Below are 19,151 nucleotides of genomic sequence, written 5' to 3' on the forward strand. Positions count from 1 at the left end.
GAAAGCAAAAAAACGTTGCTTTGCTTTCCTAAAATATTTAGTTCTGTCTATATAGTACTTTTGAGATCTAGGGTATGAAGAGCTCTTTCTGCCACAGAGTCTGGCTGTTGAAAGAAGACTGGCAATTCCACTGTTTGGTTGATGTGAAATGGAGATACTACTTTTGGTAGAAATTTTGGATTTGTTCTAAGTACAACTTTACGGTTGTGCATTTGGAAAAAAGGTTCTTCAAGAGTGAACTTTTTGTATTTCACTAACTCTTCTTAAAGAAGTGATAGCTACAAGGAAGGCGACTTTCCATGTTAAAAACTGAATTTGACAAGAGTGCATGGGTTCAAAAGGTGGTCCCATGAGTCTGGTAAGTACGATATTTAAATTCCACGATGGAACAGGTGGTGTTCTAGGTGGAATAATGTGTTTTAATCCTTCCATGAAGGCTTTAATAACAGGAACTCTGAATAGAGAAGTATGTTGAATAGTTTGTAAGTACTGCAATATCTGCATAAGGTGTATCTTGATGAATGAGGAAGCCAAATTTGATTTTTGCAAATGAAGTAAATAGCATACAATATCTTGTATAGATGCTGTAAGTGGATCAGTGTTTTTAAATTGACAGTAGTAGACAAATCTTTACTACTTGTTTGCGTAGCATTGTCTAGCAGTAGGTTTACGTGCTTGTTTAATTACTTCCATACATTCTGGTGGAAGTGTTAGGTAACCAAATTCTATGACTTCAGGAGCCAAATCGCTATATTGAGAGCACTAGGGTTTGGATCCCTGATTTGACCTTTGTTTTCTGTTAACAAATCTGGTCTGTTTGGGAGTTTGGAATAAGGTACTACAGACAGATCTAGGAGTGTTGTGTACCAATGCTGGCATGCCCATGTTGGTGCTATGGGTATCATGGTGAGTGACGTTGGATGTAGTTTGCTGACTAGAGAGGGAAGAAATGGGCGAGGGGGAAAAGCATAAGCAAATATCCCTGACCAATTGATCCATAGAGCATTGCCCTTGGATAGGAGATGTGGGTGTCTGGATGCAAAGTTTTGGCATTTTGGGTTTTCGCTTGTTGCGAATAGATCTACATCTAGTGTTCCCTAGCTTTGAAAGTATTTTTGAAGTACTTGGCAGTAAATCTACCATTTGTGTGTTTGTTGGTGATTTCTGCTTATGAGATCTGCCAGCTGATTGTCTATCCCTGGAATTTATTGTGCTAGTAAATTAATTTGATTGTGAATTTCCCGTTTCCAAATTGTTTGGGCTAGAAGGGACAGCTGAGATGAATGAGTCCCACCCTGTTTGTTGAGGTAACACATGGTTGTCATGTTGTATGTTTTTATGAGAACATTCTTCTGTTTGATAAGAGGTTGAAACGCTTTTAGGGCAAGAAACACAGCTAATAATTCCAAGTGGTTTATGTGTAGTTGTTTCTGTTTGACATCCCATTGCCCTTGAATGGTCTGATTGTTTAGGTGAGCTCTCCAACCGATCATTGATGCATCAGTTGTGATTATGGTCTGAGGCATAGGGTCTTGAAATGACCACCCCTTCATTAGATTGCTGTGTTTCCACCATTGAAGGGACACATGTGTTTGGCAGTCCATCAACACTAGATCTTGAAGTTGACTGTGTGCCTGTGACCATTGTTGTGAAAGGCACTGTTGTAAGGGCCTTATATTTAGTCTTGCATGTGGGACTATAGCTATGCAAGATACCATAATTCCTAGAATCTTCATGATAAATCTCACAGTTGAATTGGCTGTATGAGTGGTATGAGATTTTGGAAAGCTTGTATCCTTTGTATATTTGGATAAGCTAGTGCTAGTGGAGTATTTAGAATAGCACCTAGGTAAGGCTGTACCTGTGCTGGTTGAAAGTGTGACTTTTGGTAGTTTAGAGTGAACCCTAGGGTGTGCAAGGTTTCTATCACGTAAAAAGTGTTTTGTTGGCATTGTGTAAGATTGCTTGATTTTATTAGCCAATCGTCTAGATATGGAAAGACATGGATGTGTTGTCTTCTTAAGTAGGCTGCTGCTACTACTGCTAGACACTTCGTGGACACTCTTGGAGTTGTTGTTATGCCAAATGGCAACACCTTGAACTGGTAGTGTTTTCCTGCTATGACAAACCTGAGGTATTTTCTGTGGGATGGATGGATGGGTATGTGGAAATACGCATCCTTGCGATCTAGAGCAGTCATGTTATCTTGTTTTTTGTAGTAGTGGAATAATATCTTGCTGAGTTACCATGTGAAAATGCTCTGACAGGATGTATAGTTGAGGGGCCTGAGGTCCAAGATGGGCCTGAGGGTGCCGTCTTTTTTTTGGGAATCAGGAATATAATGAGTATACTCCTGTTCCTAGTTGAGAATGTGGAACTAATTATATTGCTTGTTTTAATAGTAGAGATTGTACCTCTTGTAACAGAAGGTATGTTCTGGGGACAATTTGTGATGTGGTGGAATGTTTGGAGGGGTGGAGATTAATTCTAGGCAATAGCCATTGTGGATAATTCTGGTTACCAATTGTCTGTGGTGATATTTTGCCAATTGCTGTAGTCTTCCCCTCACAGGAGATGTGTGGAGTGGAATGGCGGGAAGGAATTCACCGTTTAGGTTGTGCTGTTGTCTGTTTAGAGGTTTGGAATTTACCTCTATTCCTGAAATATTTACCTCTATAGGATCCTCTAAAACCACCTCACTGATATTGTGTTTGTAGTCCCTGCTTTGTTTGGGAGGTGGAAGCATATGAGGATTGTGGCTTGAAGCCTCCTCTAAACTGTGGTATGCGAAAGGAGCCTCTATATGAGGTGGTGTAGGAGTCCTTCCTCAGTTTCTCATTAGTGGTGTCTACTTCTGGGCCAAAGAGGTGCTTTTTGTCGAAAGGCATATTAAGTACTGCCTCTTGAATTTCTGGTTTAAAACCAGGAGCGCAGCCACGCATGTCTTCTAATTGTGATGGCTGTAATTACACTCCATGCAGCTGTATCAGCAGCATTGAGGGCAGATCTTATTTGAATATTGCTGATAGTCTGTCCCTCTTCCACCACTTGTTGTGCTCTTTTTTGATGCTCCATTAGCAGATGCTGTATAATATCTTGCATTTCGTCCCAATGGGCCCTGTCATATCTGGCTAGAAGTGCCTGAGGATTTGCAATTCTCCACTGATTTGCTGCTTGTGTAGCAACCCTTTTCCCAGCTGCATCAAATTTTCGACTTTCCTTATCAGGAGGCGGTGCGTCTCCTGATGACTGGCTGTTTGCCCTCTTTTTTGCCGCACTGACTACTACTGAGTCTGGAGGGACCTGATGAGTAATGTAATCTGGGTCAGTAGGGGCAGGCTTATAATTCTTATCAATTCTAGGGGTGATAATACTAGCTTTTACAGTTTCATTAAAAATGTGGTCTGCATGTTTAATCATTCCTGTTAACATTGGGAGGCACTGGTACCTGGAATGAGTAGAAGACAGTGTATTAAATAAAAAGTCTTCTTCTAATGGCTCAGAATGCATGGTTACTCCATGATAAGCTGCTGCCCTAGATATTACTTGGGTGTATGCAGTGGTGTCTTCTGGAGGGGAAGGTTTTGATGGATAAATGTCTGGATCATTGTCCGGGATGGGATCAGGGTCATAGAGGTCCCATGGGTCTGCTGTATCTCCATGTGAGTATAAAGAATGTGTTGGAGAAGGCAGTGGTGGTGGGCTATTCTGAGGGGAGAAAGAGAGCTGTGGAGATTGAGGAGAAGTATGGAGAGGTAGTGACTTCTCCTTTTATTTTTGCACCTTCGCTGGTGGTTGCACAGAGTCTAGTTCCTCTTGGAAAGCCAGCTTTCTTTTGTTTTTTAAAGGAGGTGCAGTGATGATTCTTCCTGTCTCCTTATGAATATATGGATTATGGACGGTCTCTCATCCATAACCTTCCTCAGAAGTCTTATGAGATTCCATGATTGGCCTTGTAACCTGTCTTAATTTTTTGGAAAGTCCTTGTTGCTCTGTATATGAGGATTTGTTCGGCTCTGAGGTGTGTAGTTTTTTCGATTCCAAAAAAGTAGTGTGAGGTCTCGGCTCCAAAGCCGATTGCTGAATTTTCAACTCCGAGGAATAGGGTCTTTTACTGGAGTCTGAATTGGTGCTTTTAACCGATTTGCCCGACTCTGAAGTGGACAGAGAAGTGGCCTTTGTCGGCGCCGACCCCGAAGGACGGTCGCCAGCAATCTTTTTTCAGGCCGAACCATGGCCTTCCAGCAGTGGCGTACCCAAGGCCTTTGAATGATTTTTGTGCAGGGATGTAGGGGCAGATGTACTCACATGCTGGCCAGCTGTGATGGGTCTGTCGTCTTCAGATTTCAGTTCGGAGTCTCAGATAGAGACTGCTGTCAGCGCCTGCTCTTCCTCCACGACGTTGAGATGTTCGCTGCTTTTCGACGCCATTTCAAGTCTTCGGGCTCTGCGATCTCTGAGGGTCTTCTTTTATCGAATTGATCGACAGGCCTCACAATCTTCCTCCCGATGGTCTGGAGAAAGGCACAAATTACAAACCAAGTGTTGGTCTGTATAGTGGTACTTTGCGTGGCACCGAGGGCAGAATCGGAATGGAGACCGATCCATCAGGCTTCCCATGCGGTTAGCCCAAACAGGCCCGAGTCAGGCGCACAAGCCCCGAAGGGCGAAAATTAAGGTTCCGACGGTACTACCGGTTCAATGCTAGATGGGAAACGCGATCAAAACAATACCGACGAATAAGAAAGTTTTCTGAGGTTTTCCGAATGGCTATGGCCATTGCCCCCATTACATGCATAATTGCACTTTTGCCGATATGTTTGGCTGCGAACAAATGTGTGTCTCCTTTACACGCACGCTCATGGCAGCCGTCGGCTTGCTTAGGTGAAACAGTTTTACTTTTCATTCTCAATTTACGTGGCAAGAAAAGTCCAGTTAGGAGTTTACAACGCCAATAGCTCTAACACGAGCAAATGCGAGACCCATTGCATTGTGAATGCTTGTTTATAACTATTATTTATAATCCTATTCTGAAGTACTTTCAACAGCAAGAAGGAAAAAGTAACATGATTATATTGAGAAGATAGAAGTATGGGTGCACAGATGAATGCAAATGGCTTTTCTGCTTGGTGACATATGCTCATTTACTTTATTTTAACCTTTATGAAACATGACTACTCCAAAAAAAAAAAAAAAATCTGACTCGCCAAAAGAAAATAATTCAGATTAGGGAGAGAGGTTGGAGTATGTGGATGTCCTTCAAAGACTGAAAACATACAAGAAGGACCTGGTCCCCTCTGCAGTACTGAGCCAAACATCAACAGTACTATTTCTACAATGTTTTCCTCCTGCTCCAGACTGTTTTATAGTATGGACGGGATCTGTAATTATCAAAATTGACACTTCAAAACGCATTATGTTAGCTGTTCATTGAAGCCTTTTTAAGAAGTTTAGGAAAATGTTACTTACCAGTACACATCTGTTCGTGGCACGTAGTGCTGTAGTATCACATGCTCTGCATAAGCTTGCCATCTAGTGTTGGGCTCGTAGTGGTACAACGTGTTTTTCTTCGAAGAACATTTTTGAGTCACGGGATCGAGTGACTCCTCCTCCCGGTAATATTGTGCAGGGCATCGAGTCCTTTGTTAGATTGTTTTTTTCCCGCAGGCGGGAGAGTAAAGTGGTGTGAAAAGAGCAAGAGAGAATGATGTCCATGCAATGTGTTTACATATATACAATATATAATATATGTGAATCTACAGCACTACATGCCACAAACAGATGCCTACTGGTAAGTAACATTTTTGTTTCAACTGCATGTGTGGCTGTAGATACCCATGCTCTGCATGGACTGTCAAGCCGACCCTCCATAAAGCAGTGGTTGGCTTGCAGGAGTTAATGTTTTTTTTTTTTTAAGTGTTAAGTACTGCTTAGCCAACATTAGCTTGTTGGTGTGCGAATAAGTCTATACAATAGTGTTTGGTAAAGGTATGTGGTGTAGACCATGTAGCTGCTTTACAAATATCTGCTACAGGTATGTTTCCAATGAATGCCATTAAAGCACCCTTCGTTCTAGTGGACTGTGCTCTAGGGGTGACAGTTAAGTGGCATTTTGCTTTAGGGTTAGTTCTGAGAACAACTTTATCTTAGTGAATCTGGAAGAATGGTTCTTCCAAGGTTAAAGCCTTGAACTCACTGACATGTCTAAGGGAAGTGATGGCCACGAAAAAAGCGAATTTCCATGATTGGAATTGTAGGGGACATGCATGTAGAGGCTCAAAAGGGGGACCCATGAGCCTTGTGAGAACAATGGTAATGTTCAAGGAGGGTGCCAGAGGGACTCTTCGTGGAATGATTCTTAGGACCTTGCATAAATGCTTTTCTGACTGGGACCTTTAAATAAAGAAGTATGTGTCTGTTTTGAAGATATGCAGCTACAGCTGCTAAATGAAGGCTAATAGATGAGTATGCTAAATAAGCTTTTTGTAAATGCAGTAACACCTAATTTCTTTGACCGCTGGCTTCCGAGGATCAATGTTTTTTATTTGGCAATAGTAGACAAAGTGTTTCCACTTTGCGGCGTAACATTGTCCTGTTGTAGGTCTAAGCGCCGCTTTAAGAATATCCATACACTCTGGGGATAACTGTAAGTATCCAAATTCTATGACCCCAGGAGCCATATTGCTAGGTTGAGTGACTTGGAGTCTGGATGTTGTATTTGCCCTTGATTTTGTGTTAGAAGGTCCAGTCTGTTGGGGGAGCTTCTGGTGTGGGCACTAGTGAGAGTTCCAGAAGTGCTGTAAACCATGGCTGTCGCGTCCATGTGGGTGCTACAAGTATCATGGTGAGTGAAGATTGTCGGAGTTTCCAAACAAGAAACAGAATGAGTGGGAGAAGCGGAAAAGCATAAGCAAATATCCCTGACCAGCTCATCCATAGAGCACTGCCTTTGGACTGAGGGACGGGGTGCCTAGAAGGGAAGTTTTGGCATTTTGTGTTTTGAACTGTGACGAAGAAGTCTATTTGAAGTGTTCCCCATTGTTTAAAGTACTGATAAAGGACTTAAGGGTGAAGTTCCCATTTGTGGACTTGTTGCTGCATCCTGCTGAGCAGGTCTACAAACTGATTGCCCGTTCCTGGGAGATACTGCGCTATTATGTAAATGTGGTGATGAATTGCCCATTTCCATATTGTTTGCGCCAAATGGGACAGCTGGGATTAACGTATCCCTCCCCATGTTTTTGAAGATAGTGCATGGCAGTCATGTTGTTTGTCGGTACTAGCACTACTTTGTGTTGCAAGTGCAGAAGGAACACCCTCATTGCTAGGAAGACTGCCGGAAGCTCCTAGTAACTGATATGTAAGGACTGGTGAGTAATATACCAAAGACCTTGCACTGTGAAGTTGTGGAGATGAGCTCCCCTACCTATGTGTGATGCATCTGTGGTGAGAATGACCTGAGGTACAGGGTATAGGTAGCAATCTGCCCTTGGGTTCCACCGGCCCGTACCTATTTTTGCATTTTCTCCAACCACGACTTCCCCATGTTAGACTATGGGATGACTGGGTAACTTACCTCTCTGCACCTGGTACTTACTTTTCAGGGTTCCACTCTTCCTCAGCCCTTGGCTAACTACTCCATACACTCTGGTGGGGGACACCCTTTCACATTCCATTTTTTTTTGTATATGGCTTTGTCCCCTATAGGACCCTTGCTAATCTATGCTTTTCTTGAACACTTACTAATGTATGTTCTGTGTTCGTATCTCCAGAGGGAGGTATACCAATGACAGTTTAGTTTGGTGTGCCTTTAATAAAGTACCTTTATTTTCCTAACACTGTGTGGTTCTTTTCATGTGTGATACATTACTGTGTGACTACTGTGGTATTGCAAGTGCTTCACATGCCTTCTAGATAAGTCTTCTAGAGAGCCCTGGTTATCTAGACACTGTATCACTATCTAATCACGGTTGCCTGGACCCTGTATAAGGTGTAACACCATAGGTGTCCACCACACACTGGGCCAGCTTCCTACAGAAATACTCTGAGAGAATGTATATGTTTAAGGGTCTGAGATCCAGAATTGGTTTGAGAAGACCGTCTTTTTTGGTAATAAGAAAGTACAGGGAGTATACTCCCTTGCCTTGATGCCTTTATGGCACTGGGTGTATGGCCCCTTTGAGGAGAAGAGACTGTACTTCCTCTTTGAGAAGTGTGATATGTTCTTGTGAGAGTTTGTGATTGCGAAGGGGAATGTTTGAGGGAGTGGAAATGAGCTCCAGACAGTAACAATGTTGGGTAATGGAAATAACCCATTGGTCGGTGATGGTGTGTGACCACTGCTGGTAAAAAAAAAGTTGAATTCTTCCCCCTACAGGAGTGGAGTGTGGCAGTGGAAGGTGGAGAGGATCACTGCTTAGAAGAAGAGGTGGAGCCTCCAGAGGCTGATGGCTTGCCTTTCCTTTTATTGTTGTTTCCTCTGCAGGAACCTCTATAAAATGTGTAAGATTGAGAGGATGTTTCGGCTTGTGTGGGAAACTGGTCGGTAAGGGATGACCTAAACCCTCTTGTGAAACCTGGGTGTCACGCAGTGCTGTGGCTTTTTTTTAGCTTTTCTAAAGTTGTATCTACTTGTGGGCCAAAAAGGTGCTCCTTCGCAAAGTGCATGTTTAAGACTGCCTGCTGAACCTCTGGTCTAAATCCAGAGCACCTGAGCCAAGCATGGTGTCTAATAATGACACTGGTATTAAAGCTGCGTGCAGCTGTATCAGCAACATTTAAGGCACACCTGATGGAATTGTTTGTGATGGTTTGCCCTTCTGCCACTATTTCAGCCTCCCTTTTTTGATGGTCTTGAGGGATCTACTAAAGGAGCTCTTCCATTGCATCCCGGTGCGCCCTGCCTTAGCGTGCTAGTAGAGCCTGTGCATTTGCAATGTGCTAATGGTTGGCTGCTCGAGCTGCTACTCTTTTATCTGCTGCATCTATTTTTTTAATCTCTTTATCAGGAAGAGGAGTGTCTCCTGCAGACTGGATATTGGCTCTTTTGTGTGCTGTTGATGCAACAATGAAATCTGGTGGAATTTGTGCCTTTATAAACCGAGGATCTGTGGGTGCAGCCGTATATTTTTTATCAACTTGGGAAGTGATAATACGTGCTCGTACTGGCTCCTTAAAGATCTCATCAGCATGCCGAAGCATGCCTGGGATCATCAGCAGGAATTGACTTTCTTTATGTGTTGCTGCCAGGGTGTGGAATAAAAAATCTTCCTCAATAGGATCTGTGTGCATTGTCACATTATGAAATGCAGCTGCCCTAGCTAGGTCTTGCTCATATGATGTGGAATCCTCAGGTGGTGATGGTCTAGCTGGGTAGAGATCTGGATCATTAGGTGTGATAGGATCCAGATCATGTGTGTCCCTGGGATCTGGGTCATCTAGGGTATCTCCTAAATGCTGTGTTTCATGTGGGGGTGAACTTGGTGGTGTAAACCCTGTGTTTGGTGGAGGCAATGGAGCTGGAGAAGGAGGTGGAGAGGAAGGAGGTGAAGGCTGAGGAAAAGATGGTGTCTTTAGCTTGGTAGCCTTTTTTGGAGGCAGAGAGGTATCGAGTGCCTCCTGGAAAGTTATTATTTTTTTTTTAATAGGGACAGGGGGTGATTTTAGAATGCAACCTGTTCCCTCTTGAATATGAAGTCGGCTTTGTCGAAAGTCCATGACCTCTAAAATTGACTCCACCTGTGAAGGGCTGGTAGAAGACTGCCCAGAATCTGCTTGAGTGGGAACAGATCTTTTATGGCTCCGAAGTTATTGGTCCGTGTGGGGGTGTTGGCGCAAAAGCAGTGGAGGGCATTTTTTTGGTTGGTACTAAAGCAGGGTACACAGTTGATTGAATCGGTGCCGAGGTGGTTTTTGAGCCTCCGGTCGATGCAGAAGTTTTAAATTTGGCTTTTTTCGTTGCCGAGACGAAGGGCAGGGCATCCAAAGCACTTTCTCAGCTCCGACCCTGACCGGAAGGCAGTGGTGGACCAGTGACCTCTTTAGCTTTAAGTATTACAGTCTTGGTCGTGGGTGCAGGGGCCTTTGCACTCACTGTCTGCGCCGACTGCAGCTCCTGGCTCTCGATGTTGGACTGGACGTCTGAGTCTGAATCCTGGCTAGAAAAGGCCTCTTCTTCATGTGGTGCCTCCTGTGCGTGCCAATCCCTGAAAATGTTTGGTGTGTCGTCTGGAGTCTGAGACGCCACTTCAAGACAACAGGCTTTTCTGTCAGGAAGCGTCTTTTGAGACTGTAACAATTGACAGATGTCACAAGTTTGCTCGTTGTGGTTGGGGGGAGAGACACAAAATACATACCAGGTGTTGATCGGTGTGTGGGAACGTTGAATGACATTGAGGGAAAAACCGAAATGGAGTCAGTTTTATCAGGTCTGCAGCATAGTAAGATGCGTTGTGTGAGACGTAGGCCCGAAGAGGGGTGCAAACGCCCTGAAGGGGGTGGAGAGTCAGTTCCGAGAGAGAAGATCAAACTGACATTACCGTTTGAGAAAGAAACACGATCGAAAACAATACCGTTGTTGAAAGAGAGATGGAAAGAAACTGGTTTAGGACTGTATCGGGCCGAGAACTCGGAGTGAGAGGAAAGGACTCGATGCCCATGCGCACTATTACAGAGAGGAGGAGTCACTCGATCCTTTGACTCCAAAAGACTCTTTGAAGAAAAAACAAGTTGAACCATTCCGAGCCCAACACTAGATGGTGAGCTTATGCAGAGAATCTGTATCTACAGCCACACATGCCATTGAACATATACTTAGGATGGAAACTCCTTTCCGTGCTTCGTTTGACTAAGCATTCATTCTGAGTAGTGATGACTGTGAGTGGTCTCAGGGAAGCCTGCATCAGGACCTATATTACAGTCCTGGGAGGAGAGCCCAGAATGGACAGCAACAAACTGCAGTGCTTTCTGCCCTCCAAAAAGCAGAGCGTGCACAGAGGAATAGAAATGTAAAGGCTCCCAGTCCATGGTTGGACTGTTCGGGAGTATCCAAATTGGAAACATGCTTTTATTTTTTTCAGGAAAGTGTAAAGTATCTGGCACCCCATTCTCTTTATGGTACTGTTTTAGCACTTATGACGAACACTGACTCAATATAAAAATCCAAAGGATTTGTAGAAGATGAGTACAGCAGGTAAAAAAAAAAACAAGTCAGTGCTTCAACAGTCCCAAGAGTGGACTTCACTTAGCTGTCTACTCAAACTGGCCCACATCTGAAAGATGAAAGACCATTTCTACTTTATCTGGACAGAGGAATGTTAAAGAAGCTCTTCCCTGCCCTTCAACAAATGTAGTACTTGGAAGGGAATTCGAGTGTTCCTGAAAGTTTTGACTGGAGGATTTAATTTCCGAAAATGTCACTTGATGGCTTTTTTAGGCCCGCTGAAATATGGTCTGAGCTGGAGGTAGAGATGGTAGCTTAAGCATCAGGGAATCAATACCGGCTCATGGACGAAAGTGGGAGTCACTCCCAAGTATTCTCTTTTCTTTGCTAATCCAAGTCTATAGATGAACGTGGAGCCACGCAAATAAATATACTTTTTTTTGCTACCAAATAATGGAATGTCATGCCCTTTTATCTGCACAACAGCACTAATTAGCTCCAGTGGTGTAAGGCTTTGAAGAATTGACTCTTTCTCAAGACAATTCCTTTTGAGCCAAGAATCACCTTTGGGTAGCAGTTGAGCTTTTCAAATGTAATTAATTTATTCATGTGGAGGACTATTGCCACTGGTGCTTATATAATCTGGCTCAATATGCTCAATTGGAAGAAATCAAAAGAACTCAACTGTCACATGGGAAAAAGGGACTGGATGCCAACATGGTCAGACGACAGGAGATCAACTCCACCTGATCCTAGCTAAGAGGACAGCTTGAAGGAATAGAGACCACTCACTACTATGTCAATGTGGGCCTCTAATGGCACCAGTAGAAAAACACGGCTCCGAAGTCATCAAAAGGTGAGATGTAGTGCTTTATAGAAGCACAAGCATTGGAAACAATTGACTGTTCCTACTTTAAATTAATAGCTATCCAGGCTCTTCATTCTTTTACAGAATTTAGGTAATGGCTTATTTTTTTTATTTTTATTTTTTTTAACTTGAGGGATTCTACTTGAGACGCTAGAGGGGAGTCATGGGCAAGAATCTTTAAAAGACATTGTTATAATACATTCACAATTGCTCTGATGTTCCTGCAAACGGAAGCACTTAAAGGCACAGCTAGTGGTAAGGTGCCTTACGAATATGGGCTATGTCTCCCATGCCATTTCTAATACAACTGTAGGTGTCCTTGCTGCCTGACCTGCACTACAGTTTCAGGTTCATAATTCTAGTTTCTCAGTGACGAATTGAGAAAGATGAAAGGGTTCAATTAAGGGTTTAGTACATATAAAGGGACTTTAGTAAAATCTTACAGTTCTCAAGTTGGTCTTGCTGCAATATTTTTGCTTAGTGCCTTCCTAATGTATGAATAACAGTTTTCCCCCACAATTGATGCAATATGAAACTGTAGGCATTGAAGTACCTCAATTGGTCGATGCTGAGGCAGAGCTCTTTCGATGTGGTCATTTCCTTCCGCCTTTAGTTGGATATGGTAAACACAGCCAGGCTACGTATAAAAAAAAAAAAAATAGTTCATGATTAAATAGATTATTCTTTATTAAAACAGATAGCTTACCATATTCATACTGATAACTGACTGACCTAGATACTTTTAACACACAATGTTTTAACCAGACTAGATAGTCTGATGCCAGAATTTTCACAAAAAATAAGAAAATGAGCTACTTACCTGTAACTTCAGTTATCCAGTATTGATATCTTTCATAGATTCATATGCTTGAATCATTCCCCTTCATCGACATGGGAGTACCATGACATAGCAGTATGTATAACTATCATAGGCTCTAATAGCAATGAATATATCTTTAACAACATATCTATGTCCTTTCGTAAAGGGACCAAACTTGAACAATGGCCAATCAGGCAACAGCACCCTCTAGTACACTCCCCAGAGAGTCTGTTTACCTCAGATGTTTGAGCACAGGTGTAACATTGGGATATGAGTTGTAAGGGGAGCCTCTTACGCAAGGAGGGTGGGTAACATATAAATATATAAAGATACCAATACTGCATAACTGAAGTTGCAGGTAAGTAACTCATTTTCTTAACTAGTATTTGATCTTTCATAGATTCATATGCTTGAATCAGAAGCAATCAATACAAAAATGGTCATCGGGGAAAGTATATGCCTAGACTTCCGCTGCACTTTTTGATTTTATCAAAGGCTATTTATAACCCAATATACCATCATTAGATTAATACAAGTTGCATTTTTATTTTTTATCATCCAGAACAAATCTTACTTCAATTATAAAAAACTTTAACGTTTTCAACCATAGGTGCTCCTAAAATAACGGCGCAGTGAAGTGATTAAAGTGATAATTAAAGTGCCATTGTGTTCTATACAATATTTACAAAATGTGGTTAAAAAACATAGAAAAATAGTGAATTTCAAATAGACCCATTTACTCCAGGTATCTTGAAGTCACCTTATACATTTAATCCACATTTAATAGTCAATGTTTCGACCCTGTATAAAGATAACAAATCATTAGTGGGTCATCTTCAGGACTAAAAAGGTTTGCCATATTCTCCTTTTGATACCGCTTCGAACCGCTGCAAGCGGTGGCTGCGTGTAAACACAGATAAAGAGATTGGTTCGAAGCGGTATCAAAAGGAGAATACGGCGCATGTGATTCTGCGTCAAATCAAGAAATGAATCTACTTAGATGATTTTATTTCTTTGCTCAATACAGTGAAAATCACAAAAACAATCAGACGTTTTCTGCTACTGATAAGGAGACACTAATGGAAACTAATGCAAAAAAAACTTGAAACATAGGTGTTACAGATATAAGGAATCTTTTTAGTCCTGAAGATGACCAGCTAATGATTTATTCATGAAAATTCCGTTTACTAATACTGAGAGTCAACCAAAGAGGGACATATTTACAGTTTAGGTAAAGGATTTCCATCAGGCATTATGACTATTTTCTCATACATGGAAGTAATTGTACAAAATCCAACAAACAGCAATCCTTGTCAAGGCGGAAGCCATATCACAATGAATGTGGTTGTATTCACCATTGGAGGAGCCACTTGGGTGAAGAAAAAAACTGGGGAAAATCCACCAGCCTTTCATTCCAGGCAGAATATCTGTTGGAAAATCTGGACCTTAACATGGTGGTTTGTGGAGGTGGGAGAAGTTAAATACAACTGAATAAACACCATCTCTCATACTGAAAATTGGGTCGTATGACGTTGTGTGTTCAGGCAGTAATTCTTCTGCTTTTTGGCCATTTTTAGTTACCTACCTCCTCCAAGGTCCTAACAGATGCATGGTCAAGGCTAGTGGGGAAGGGGCATTTTGCAATCAAAAGATGTGTCTCTATTCACAGAAAAGTTGCAGGTGACATTTGCGAAGAATTTCAAGACAATAGTACACAAGGGGAATGTGCAACTTGTCTGAAAGAGTTTGAGATTTTTCAGTTTTTTCAGCCTTGCAGTACATATTTGCTTAGATGAAGGCATTTGTTTTCGGGGCTGGTGTGTGGAAGACTTCCAAAAACAATCTGAACCCAAGTTTTGCATAAGTGGAAAAGTGTGAAAGTGGGGGCTCTCAAACAAAAGGAAGACACAAACTGCGCTATGATCCTATGGTCTTAAAGTGACCTCCATTTACGTGATCAAGAAGTCTCACATCCTGACTATTGAAAGAACTGAATTATTTTACTTAGGGGCATTTTAGGTTGAGGGAGAAGTGACTGTAGAAGGAATTCTGTGTCCACTCCATCCACAAGTGCCTCTGCATAGATCTAGATGACAGCTGTGTTTCTGCACTGGTTGCAGTTAAGTGCTGAAATGCGGGAAATGGTTTAGAGTCCACAGGCTACTAGAGACAATTGTGTAAACCTGCCTGCGTTACATGTTGACACATTATCTCAAATCTGTACTGCTACTGCCTGCGTTATTTAAGCATATCTAACTTGACAGTATCTAGGCACTGGGTGACATAAATCCTCCAAAGCATTCGAATTTCACTTTTTCAAACAAGAGAAAATATCAACAAGCAAAATGTTTGAGTGGACATTGATCCTAGGTTATAATTGACTCTAGAAAGTAAAGTCTTTCACATTTTGATTTAAGTCTGATATGGGGATAGTGCACATCAGTGGCATGGAATGTGGCCCTAGCAATTATCAGTGACTAAATTTAATTAAAGCTTTCCATTCATCACATTTTTGTAATTGAAACCACATTTCACTGATGAGGCCCAAAAGGCTAAAGTTTGTCTGGGGTTGGTTGGGTTCCTGTCTAGAGAGAACCTCGCATTGCAATTCTGGTTCGACTGTTCATATAGAGCAGGGTCAACACTGACTTAAGTGGCCTAAAGGCCAAAAACACAACTAACTGGAATGTGGGTCAAGAAACTACAAGTGGTTAGGATTATTCCATGCAATTCATTACTTGTAAGAAAATAAGTTACTTACCTGTAACTGTAGTTCTCCAGTATTGGAATCTTTCTGCGGGGTGGCGAAGAGATCCAGGTTCGGTTTCCCCCATCGGGCGAAGACCTGATTCAAGACTCCTTGGTCCAATTCCCATTCGTGGTTGGACAACCGTGATCTGCTCAGGGAATCCGCAATGATGTTCTGTACACCTTGGACATGTTCCGTTCTAAGGTTTACTTTGTGGCTGATAGACCATTCCCAAATGCGCTGAGATTCTCTCGATAAGAGCAGAGACCTGGTTCCTCCCTGCTTGTTGATATAATGCATTGTCGTTGTGTTATCCAGCTGGATGAGAACTGAGGAACCTCTTATTTTTGGGAGAAAAGCACAAAGCGCCAGTCGTACAGCTTTCAATTTGAGGTAATTGATGTGAAAGACCTTCTGATGTGGCTTCCATTTGCCCCTGACTCGTAGGTGCTGGAGGAAGGCTCCTCATCCCTCGAGAGAAGCGTCCGTTGTTATTACCCAAGGTGCTTGTTGGGGAAGAAAAGAAAGCCCCTTCGCTAAGTGAGACTCCTGAGTCCACCAAGCTAGAGATGGTATCATGGGCTTTGTTATTCTGATGATATCGTCGAAAGACCCCATGCATTGTGTCCACTGAAGATCTAACTGCTCCTGTAGGGGCCTCTTTTTTAGACAACAGAAAGGCACCAGAGGAATGCCAGAGGACATCATCCCTAACAGGGACTTGAAGAGGCGAACTGAAGCGTACTTTCTTTTTTGTAAACGCCTCGCGAGGGATACGAGCTTTCTCAGTCTGGCCTCTGTAGGGGCTGCATTGTTGGTGGAAGTGTCCAGTACTGCCCCTAAAAAAGTTCTCTCTTTAAGGGTTGGAATGCTGACTTTTCGCGATTGACCGTTAGGCCCAGGCTCGTGAACAGCTCGATACAAGCTCTCGTGGACTTCTGCACCTGAGATCTGGATATGGCTTTGACCAGCAAATCGTCCAGATGCGGGAAGACTTGATGGTTCTGCCTTCTAAGGAAAGCTGCCACTGGAGCCAAGCATTTGGTGGAGATCCTGGGGGCCGATTTGAGGACGAAGGGCAAGACTTTGAACTGGAAATGGTCTCCGGCTACTGCAAATCTGAGATACCTTCTGTGGAAAGGGTGAATAGGGATATGGAAATATGTGTCCTGCAAATCGAGGGTGGCCATGTAATCCCCCGGATTTAGAAGGGACAGAATGTCTGATAGGGTGATCATCATACGGAATTATTGTTTTTTGAGATAAGTGTTGAGATCCCGGAGGTCTAGAATTGGACGCCAACTTTTCTGCTTCTTTCGAACTAGGAAGAATCAGGAGTAGTAACCCTTTCCTCTGTCCTGATGTGGAACCCTTTCTATAGCTCCCTTGAGAAGCATTGACTCGACCTCCTGCTTGAGCAGATGCAAGTGCTTCACCTTTCGAGGAAGGGGAGGCTTCATAGGAGGGTAGTGCAGGAACTCCGGGGTATGGCCAAACTGAATGAGATTTAGGACCCATTGGTCTGATGTTATCTTCTGCCAATTGTGACAGTAGAGGGAAATCCTTCCCCCTATTCTTGTGCCCAAGGGAACGTTCGTAGCCGGAGATGATAGCAAGTCATTGTCTACGGCCTGTATCTTTTGGTTGTCTTCCGGCCTTTCCTCTCTGGGAAGCTCTTGAATAGGCTGCCTGTGGAGGCATTCTATGTTGAAACTGAGGGGGAAAGGAATGGGATGCCGCAGAGACAGCGGAGTATCTAAACTGCTGAAAATCTGGTCTGTACGATGAGTAGCCTCAGCCAATAGCTCCTCGAAAAGGCTGTCTTTTAAACTGCAGGGTGCCAAGGGACCTGGCCGTGTCAGTGTCTGTCTTGATTGACTGAAGTGCATCATCAATGTGCTTCCCGAATAGGGCTTCACCATCAAAAGGGAGGTCAAGAATATTGTTTTGGACTTCGGGTCTAAAAGAAGTCGCTCGGAGCCAACCCAGCCTTCTGAGAACCACGGAAACTGCGTTCTGACGGAAAGCCGTGGTGGCGATGTCCATAGCACAGTCTATGATTTCGTCAGAAGACCTCTCCCCTTCTTGCAAGACTTTCCTGGCTTCTAATTTAGAATCTTCTGTCAGTTTATCCAAATAGGGTGCAATGTCAGCCCATAGCTGTCTATCATATCTGCCTATGATAGCCAGAGAGTTAGAAACCCTTATAATAAGCTAAGCCATTAAAGAGTAGCGATTTCCTATATTATCTAATCTCCTACCCTCCTTTTCCGGTGGGGCAGATTGGTGCTGAAGGGTTCCTAGATCTGCGCTGTGCCGCCTGGGCAGTAACTGAGACTGGTCTTTGGTCTGGGATGGCCCGTGAGGCAGGCCAGAGAGTCTTCAGGCGCCTTATACTTTTTGTCAAGGCAAGGTAGATCCGGGGTGACCGTGGCCGAGTTCTTCATCACTTTTAAGCCCTCATTCCAGATATAGTCCACAATTGGCATATATTTTACACTCTTTTGAAATGGTTCCTTGAAATCATACAAAAAGCAGTCCATCTGCTTCGTGGGCATGGGCAACTCAAATCTTTTCGCAGCTCTATCAAGTAAGTTGTGGAAACCGCTGATGTCAACAGGAGGGGAATCCACAGGAACCAGAGAGGGAGAGGACGGAGTAGGAATTCGATAGTCGTTCCACTCTGTTATTGTATTCAGTAATTCTCCCTCCTCTGTCATCATCATCATCAGAAGAGGACAAATCCTGCGCAGGGATGGAAATTGGCATCTGTGGCGGTACATGTAATGGCTGGACCCCTGGATGGACTGGAGTAGAAGGCACAGAGGGTGTGACAGAAGGCTGCTGAACTTCCAAGCCAGCTGGTGGAAACCGCCTTCTGTAGTCATCCAACGTGAGTTGCAGATCAGCTATGAGCGATCCTGGCAAGGAAACCATCTGCTCCTGATGGGGATACTGGTGTGCTTGGGGATAATAAGAGTGCGGATCATGCTGGGTGTCTTCCTCTAGATCCTGGCACTTGACATATAGTTCTGATGAGCTATGAGCAACCCGAAAAGGTCCCTCATCATCTGAGTCCTCTTACTCTAGTAAATGTGTAGGTACCAAGGCTGAAACCCTACTTGGAGATGTCACCAATGGCGAAAGGAAATCAGATTTCTTATGTGCTTTAGCCCTCGTCGACGGCAACACGGATGGCATCATCGACGGGAACGTAGCTAGCAAACGTCATCGGCATCACCGACGGCATCGTCGGTAGTATCGGCATCGTCGACGGTATCGTCGACAGCAGCGCCGACGGAGTCGTCGACAGAGATATCCCTGTAGAAATTCTCGTCGACAAGGAAGCCGTCGACGGCAGAGTCAACGTCGAAAGTCTCACCGCGGGTAGCATCGATGAAGGAGAGGCGGTGGGAGAAGCAACCATAAACGCCGTCGACGAGGACGTCGTCGAGACGATCGTCGATGAGGAGGACACCACCGTAGAGACTGTAGATGTTGTAGCAGTCAATGACAAAGCTGTAAAGATACCTTTAGACACCGCCGTCGACTG

General features: G+C 43.4%; 1 protein-coding gene across 1 annotated transcript in view; it reads right to left on the minus strand.

Annotated features, from left to right (window-relative positions):
* The window catches only part of LOC138261343 (BOS complex subunit NOMO1-like), a 369,916-nt gene that overhangs the window by 61,683 nt on the left and 289,082 nt on the right, over positions 1 to 19,151 (minus strand). Inside the window, exon 26 of the mRNA XM_069210191.1 lies at positions 12,583 to 12,666. Within this exon, the coding sequence (XP_069066292.1) occupies positions 12,583 to 12,666 (84 nt within the window). The remainder of the gene's footprint in view (positions 1 to 12,582; positions 12,667 to 19,151) is intronic.

Source organism: Pleurodeles waltl, chromosome 10, assembly GCF_031143425.1.
Source record: "Pleurodeles waltl isolate 20211129_DDA chromosome 10, aPleWal1.hap1.20221129, whole genome shotgun sequence".
In the NCBI taxonomy this organism is placed as follows: Eukaryota; Metazoa; Chordata; class Amphibia; order Caudata; family Salamandridae; genus Pleurodeles; species Pleurodeles waltl.